At 39.1% G+C, this 8067-nt stretch overlaps 1 protein-coding gene across 3 annotated transcripts in view; it reads right to left on the bottom strand.

Annotated features, from left to right (window-relative positions):
* Window positions 1–5881: 5881 nt before the first annotated feature.
* Window positions 5882–8067, bottom strand: part of LOC116918778 — a 27193-nt gene continuing 25007 nt past the window's right edge. For 2 of the 3 annotated variants that reach the window (XM_045171625.1, XM_032924541.2), the window contains one exon: window positions 5882–7627. In XM_045171625.1, coding sequence (XP_045027560.1) covers window positions 6085–7627 — 1543 coding nt within the window. In that variant the 3' untranslated portion in view covers window positions 5882–6084. Of the gene's footprint in view, window positions 7630–8067 lie in introns of all 3 variants that reach the window. The other variant, XM_045171624.1, reaches the window with a different exon arrangement.

Raw genomic sequence — 8067 nt, 5'->3', positions numbered from 1 at the left:
TGTGATTTTCATCGAATTCCAGGAGATGGCGTTTTTGGCTGATTTTGACAAAAATGGGAAGGGTATAGCCTTCCCACTTTTTCATTTTTTGATAAATTCTAGAAATAGTTAAAAATACATGATTTCAATTTAAAATTTAACGAGGATCCCGGAAATGGTAATGGTTTTTATGTTGGGCTTGTAGTTTTCGAGATAATGGTAAACAACGGAGGAAAAAAGTGGGTGCGCTAAAATCACTTTGAATCCGTTAATTTCAGAAACTTCTGGTTTGAGGAAGAAACGCTTCGCTTTACTAAAATTGGCGTTCAATTCTGACCATAACGTGTGATTTTCATCGAATTCCAGGAGATGGCGTTTTTGGCTGATTTTGACAAAAATGGGAAGGGTATAGCCTTCCCACTTTTTCATTTTTTGATAAATTCTAGAAATAGTTAAAAATACATGATTTCAATTCAAAATTTAACGAGGATCCCGGAAATCGTGATGGTTTTTATGTTGGGCTTGTAGTTTTTGAGATAATGGTAAACAACGGAGGAAAAAAGTGGGTGCGCTAAAATCACTTTGAATCCGTTAATTTCAGAAACTTCTGGTTTGAGGAAGAAACGCTTCGCTTTACTAAAATTGGCGTTCAATTCTGACCATAACGTGTGATTTTCATCGAATTCCAGGAGATGGCGTTTTTGGCTGATTTTGACAAAAATGGGAAGGGTATAGCCTTCCCACTTTTTCATTTTTTGATAAATTCTAGAAATAGTTAAAAATACATGATTTCAATTCAAAATTTACGAGGATCCCGGAAATCGTAATGGTTTTTATGTTGGGCTTGTAGTTTTGAGATAAACGTAAAAAACGAAGGAAAAAAGTGGGTGCGCTAAAATCACTTTGAATCCGTTAATTTCAGAAACTTCTGGTTTGAGGAAGAAACGCTTCGCTTTACTAAAATTGGCGTTCAATTCTGACCATAACGTGTGATTTTCATTGAATTCCAGGAGATGGCGTTTTTGGCTGATTTTGACAAAAATGGGAAGGGTATATAGCCTTCCCACTTTTTCATTTTTTGATAAATTCTAGAAATAGTTAAAAATACATGATTTCAATTCAAAATTTAACGAGGATCCCGGAAATCGTAATGGTTTTTATGTTGGGCTTGTAGTTTTTGAGATAAACGTAAAAAACGAAGGAAAAAGTGGTTGCGCTAAAATCACTTTGAATCCGTTAATTTCAGAAACTTCTGGTTTGAGGAAGAAACGCTTCGCTTTACTAAAATTGGCGTTCAATTCTGACCATAACGTGTGATTTTCATCGAATTCCAGGAGATGGCGTTTTTGGCTGATTTTGACAAAAATGGGAAGGGTATAGCCTTCCCACTTTTTCATTTTTTGATAAATTCTAGAAATAGTTAAAAAGACATGATTTCAATTCAAAATTTAACGAGGATCCCGGAAATCGTAATGGTTTTTATGTTGGGCTTGTAGTTTTTGAGATAAACGTAAAAAAACGAAGGAAAAAAGTGGGTGCGCTAAAATCACTTTGAATCCGGTAATTTCAGAAACTTCTGGTTTGAGGAAGAAACGCTTCGCTTTACTAAAATTGGCGTTCAATTCTGACCATAACGTGTGATTTTCATCGAATTCCAGGAGATGGCGTTTTTGGCTGATTTTGACAAAAATGGGAAGGGTATAGCCTTCCCACTTTTTCATTTTTTGATAAATTCTAGAAATAGTTAAAAATACATGATTTCAATTCAAAATTTACGAGGATCCCGGAAATCGTAATGGTTTTGATGTTGGGCTTGTAGTTTTTGAGATAAACGTAAAAAACGAAGGAAAAAGTGGGTGCGCTAAAATCACTTTGAATCCGTTAATTTCAGAAACTTCTGGTTTGAGGAAGAAACGCTTCGCTTTACTAAAATTGGCGTTCAATTCTGACCATAACGTGTGATTTTCATTGAATTCCAGGAGATGGCGTTTTTGGCTGATTTTGACAAAAATGGGAAGGGTATAGCCTTCCCACTTTTTCATTTTTTGATAAATTCTAGAAATAGTTAAAAATACATGATTCCAATTCAAAATTTAACGAGGATCCCGGAAATCGTGATGGTTTTTATGTTGGGCTTGTAGTTTTCGAGATAATGGTAAACAACGGAGGAAAAAGTGGGTGCGCTAAAATCACTTTGAATCCGTTAATTTCAGAAACTTCTGGTTTGAGGAAGAAACGCTTCGCTTTACTAAAATTGGCGTTCAATTCTGACCATAACGTGTGATTTTCATCGAATTCCAGGAGATGGCGTTTTTGGCTGATTTTGACAAAAATGGGAAGGGTATAGCCTTCCCACTTTTTCATTTTTTGATAAATTCTAGAAATAGTTAAAAATACATGATTTCAATTTAAAATTTAACGAGGATCCCGGAAATCGTAATGGTTTTTATGTTGGGCTTGTAGTTTTTGAGATAAACGTAAAAAACGAAGGAAAAAGTGGGTGCGCTAAAATCACTTTGAATCCGTTAATTTCAGAAACTTCTGGTTTGAGGAAGAAACGCTTCGCTTTACTAAAATTGGCGTTCAATTCTGACCATAACGTGTGATTTTCATCGAATTCCAGGAGATGGTGTTTTTGGCTGATTTTGACAAAAATGGGAAGGGTATAGCCTTCCCACTTTTTCATTTTTTGATAAATTCTAGAAATAGTTAAAAATACATGATTTCAATTCAAAATTTAACGAGGATCCCGGAAATCGTGATGGTTTTTATGTTGGGCTTGTAGTTTTCGAGATAATGGTAAACAACGGAGGAAAAAGTGGGTGCGCTAAAATCACTTTGAATCCGTTAATTTCAGAAACTTCTGGTTTGAGGAAGAAACGCTTCGCTTTACTAAAATTGGCGTTCAATTCTGACCATAACGTGTGATTTTCATCGAATTCCAGGAGATGGCGTTTTTGGCTGATTTTGACAAAAATGGGAAGGGCCTTCCCACTTTTTCATTTTTTGATAAATTCTAGAAATAGTTAAAAATACATGATTTCAATTCAAAATTTAACGAGGATCCCGGAAATCGTAATGGTTTTTATGTTGGGCTTGTAGTTTTTGAGATAAACGTAAAAAAACGAAGGAAAAAGTGGGTGCGCTAAAATCACTTTGAATCCGTTAATTTCAGAAACTTCTGGTTTGAGGAAGAAACGCTTCGCTTTACTAAAATTGGCGTTCAATTCTGACCATAACGTGTGATTTTCATCGAATTCCAGGAGATGGCGTTTTTGGCTTGATTTTGACAAAAATGGGAAGGGTATAGCCTTCCCACTTTTTCATTTTTTGATAAATTCTAGAAATAGCTTAAAAATACATGATTTCAATTCAAAATTTAACGAGGATCCCGGAAATCGTGATGGTTTTTATGTTGGGCTTGTAGTTTTGAGATAATGGTAAACAACGGAGGAAAAAAGTGGGTGCGCTAAAATCACTTTGAATCCGTTAATTTCAGAAACTTCTGGTTTGAGGAAGAAACGCTTCGCTTTACTAAAATTGGCGTTCAATTCTGACCATAACGTGTGATTTTCATCGAATTCCAGGAGATGGCGTTTTTGGCTGATTTTGACAAAAATGGGAAGGGTATAGCCTTCCCACTTTTTCATTTTTTGATAAATTCTAGAAATAGTTAAAAATACATGATTTCAATTCAAAATTTAACGAGGATCCCGGAAATCATAATGGTTTTTATGTTGGGCTTGTAGTTTTTGAGATAAACGTAAAAAACGAAGGAAAAAGTGGGTGCGCTAAAATCACTTTGAATCCGTTAATTTCAGAAACTTCTGGTTTGAGGAAGAAACGCTTCGCTTTACTAAAATTGGCGTTCAATTCTGACCATAACGTGTGATTTTCATCGAATTCCAGGAGATGGCGTTTTTGGCTGATTTTGACAAAAATGGGAAGGGTATAGCCTTCCCACTTTTTCATTTTTTGATAAATTCTAGAAATAGCTAAAAATACATGATTTCAATTCAAAATTTAACGAGGATCCCGGAAATCGTGATGGTTTTTATGTTGGGCTTGTAGTTTTTGAGATAATGGTAAACAACGGAGGAAAAAGTGGGTGCGCTAAAATCACTTTGAATCCGTTAATTTCAGAAACTTCTGGTTTGAGGAAGAAACGCTTCGCTTTACTAAAATTGGCGTTCAATTCTGACCATAACGTGTGATTTTCATCGAATTCCAGGAGATGGCGTTTTTGGCTGATTTTGACAAAAATGGGAAGGGTATAGCCTTCCCACTTTTTCATTTTTTGATAAATTCTAGAAATAGTTAAAAATACATGATTTCAATTCAAAATTTAACGAGGATCCCGGAAATCGTAATGGTTTTTATGTTGGGCTTGTAGTTTTTGAGATAAACGTAAAAAACGAAGGAAAAAAGTGGGTGCGCTAAAATCACTTTGAATCCGTTAATTTCAGAAACTTCTGGTTTGAGGAAGAAACGCTTCGCTTTACTAAAATTGGCGTTCAATTCTGACCATAACGTGTGATTTTCATCGAATTCCAGGAGATGGCGTTTTTGGCTGATTTTGACAAAAATGGGAAGGGTATAGCCTTCCCACTTTTTCATTTTTTGATAAATTCTAGAAATAGTTAAAAATACATGATTTCAATTCAAAATTTAACGAGGATCCCGGAAATCGTGATGGTTTTTATGTTGGGCTTGTAGTTTTTTAGATAATGGTAAACAACGGAGGAAAAAGTGGGTGCGCTAAAATCACTTTGAATCCGTTAATTTCAGAAACTTCTGGTTTGAGGAAGAAACGCTTCGCTTTACTAAAATTGGCGTTCAATTCTGACCATAACGTGTGATTTTCATCGAATTCCAGGAGATGGCGTTTTTGGCTGATTTTGACAAAAATGGGAAGGGTATAGCCTTCCCACTTTTTCATTTTTTGATAAATTCTAGAAATAGTTAAAAATACATGATTTCAATTCAAAATTTAACGAGGATCCCGGAAATCGTAATGGTTTTTATGTTGGGCTTGTAGTTTTTGAGATAAACGTAAAAAACGAAGGAAAAAAGTGGGTGCGCTAAAATCACTTTGAATCCGTTAATTTCAGAAACTTCTGGTTTGAGGAAGAAACGCTTCGCTTTACTAAAATTGGCGTTCAATTCTGACCATAACGTGTGATTTTCATCGAATTCCAGGAGATGGCGTTTTTTTGGCTGATTTTGACAAAAATGGGAAGGGTATAGCCTTCCCACTTTTTCATTTTTTGATAAATTCTAGAAATAGTTAAAAATACATGATTTCAATTCAAAATTTAACGAGGATCCCGGAAATCGTAATGGTTTTTATGTTGGGCTTGTAGTTTTTGAGATAAACGTAAAAAACGAAGGAAAAAAGTGGGTGCGCTAAAATCACTCTGAATCCGTTAATTTCAGAAACTTCTGGTTTGAGGAAGAAACGCTTCGCTTTACTAAAATTGGCGTTCAATTCTGACCATAACGTGTGATTTTCATCGAATTCCAGGAGATGGCGTTTTTGGCTGATTTTGACAAAAATGGGAAGGGTATAGCCTTCCCACTTTTTCATTTTTTGATAAATTCTAGAAATAGTTAAAAATACATGATTTCAATTCAAAATTTAACGAGGATCCCGGAAATCGTAATGGTTTTTATGTTGGGCTTGTAGTTTTTGAGATAATGGTAAACAACGGAGGAAAAAAGTGGGTGCGCTAAAATCACTTTGAATCCGTTAATTTCAGAAACTTCTGGTTTGAGGAAGAAATGAAAGATTCCCTTGAATAGACGAACGTGATTAAGCTTTTAAAATTTAGTATGGGCGTCACAAAAACTCGATAGCTGGATGTGATGTAGGGAAAAACGAAAAGAATAAACAGTCGATTTCTTCATAATTCATAGATATATATATTTGAGTATTTGACACATGATGATATACACAATCGAAGATGGAATGTGTGTGCGAGGGGAGATCAACAATCAATTAGAGATTTTAGGATTAATTAAGATGTTTAGTTGCTGTTTTGATAGCGTTTGAGAAACGACAGTTATAAGGGCGACATTGTTTGTTTTGGTAAGGTTCTCAATCAACTAAAAATACTCGACAACATCACACTTGATAGAAAGATTAGGACACGAGGACATTTGGCGGTGATCTTCGTCAATATCTTCGATAGCTGCTTTCGTCGTCGTCTTCGTCGTTATCCTCTCATCGTCGGTGACGCCGCTGATGGGCTGCGAATGGCAAGCACCGCCAGTTTCCATTTGCCTCTGGACGATGAGTTGCTTGAAAATGGGAAGAATGCTCCAATCGGAGTGTTCAACTGTGGGCTGCGGCGTACGCAGTTCACTTTGCTGCTGATGACCGTGCTGAGTAGGCTTACTCAACCGGCCGCTTAAGTCCTCATTACTGTTCAGTTTATTGTTGCTTTGAGCTCTTCTCCGTCGATCACGCGTCGATTGGGACTTGCTTTTGCCACTGGTCGATCCTCTGGAGCCCTTGCTGGACGTAGATGATGAGCGACACGGTGTACCAGTGAAAGCGACGTTACACGTTGCTGCTGCTGCTGCTAACGTGAGAGTGCTACTCGTGAGAGTCGGACTGGGAAGACTGGGGCTGCCAGTGCAACTGGTCTTGACAGGTGTAGTGGTCGGCGGAGGTGAGAGTCTCATTTCTTCGGGCGACGGCGGGCTTTTATCTCCGCCAACTCCGTTGACGACCGTGGCCGCTTGGGAACTGTTCAAGTCGGCGATGGCCATTGGCAACGAATAGAGACCGTCTTCGATAACAACCAGGTCTTCCTCTCTGGGCGAAGTGAACGTCGAACCTTCGTCAAAATTGACGCGAGTGGAATTGGCTTCTTCTTCCTCGTCCACTTCTTCATCATTCCCTTCGCCGTCCTGTTGGCTGATGGTTGTGTCGCTGATGGTCGGCGATTCGAGGCTCTCCAACGATCGATACTCGAAGTAGTTGACGAGCTTGTTGGCCGGATCCACTTCAGACATGTTCGACTCGTAATTGAAGGAAGAATCGCTGCGGCTGTGTTCCTGCTGATGGCCGTAAGGTGCTCCAGTTTTGCAGTCGACGGAATAAGGAGAAAGACGAGATCGCGTTGCCATCGTGCCTTGAACCGAAAGACTCCGGTTATGGATGGGCTCAAATTCGGATGACAAAGACGTGCCATTGCCCGTGATGGGCGAAGACCGGATTTCAGTCAGACTCAAGCTCTCCATCATTTGGCAGCGTCGCCTTCTGGCCGCCCCGCTGACCCCCAATCCCGAGGCCGATGAATGATGACAAGCGCAACGCGAGACCGAGCCCGAGCTCTTGTGGACTTGAGCAGCGCCCCATTCATCGGAGGGCGAGTCGGACTGGATTCCTCCGCCGACGACGACGCCGACGACGCCACCGCCAACGCCGGAACGGTCGCCTGACAGGTTGGAAATGAAGGATCCGGGCGGAGATTGGTGCGGCGTTGTCGCTTTAGCCAGCAGCCTCCAAATGTTTCCACTTCCTTCTTCATCATCTCTTGCTACTTCGTCTTCTCTTCCGTCTTTTCCGTCTTTTGCGTCTTTGTTCACCATTAACGGAGAGGTGGGATTGCCGTCTAGTTCGTCCCCTTGCATTACGTCCCTTGATGGCGCCAGCGTCGACCAAGAAAAGCAAAGAGGGAAATCCATCAAATTGAATATAAAAACGGGAAAAGAAGGGAAAACGAGAGCTAAGGGATTAATAATGAAACAAATGGGTCGAATGCCCTTGGGCTTCTTAGACAGATCACTAGCACATAAATCCCAATATGTAAGTTACCACTGTAGGCTACAATGGCTACAATGGCTACAATAGGCTGCAATGGCTGCAATGGCTACATATGGCAATCGATGTTTCGTGAAACAGTCAAACCCCGCCGTCTGTGTGTGTGTGTGTGCGTGTTCTCTCTACAATGACAGTGGCTAATAATATATGGAATCGAGCAGAGTAAAATAGATGACAGTTTCAACTCGCTCTCCTTCATTATTCTCTGCATTCCTTATTCTCTGCATCAGCTGAATTATTGAGACACACACACACAC

Source organism: Daphnia magna, linkage group LG3 (genome assembly GCF_020631705.1).
Source record: "Daphnia magna isolate NIES linkage group LG3, ASM2063170v1.1, whole genome shotgun sequence".
In the NCBI taxonomy this organism is placed as follows: Eukaryota; Metazoa; Arthropoda; class Branchiopoda; order Diplostraca; family Daphniidae; genus Daphnia; species Daphnia magna.
The sequence above is the reverse complement of the archived record's forward strand: the minus strand, read 5'-3'. Positions and strand labels throughout refer to the sequence as shown.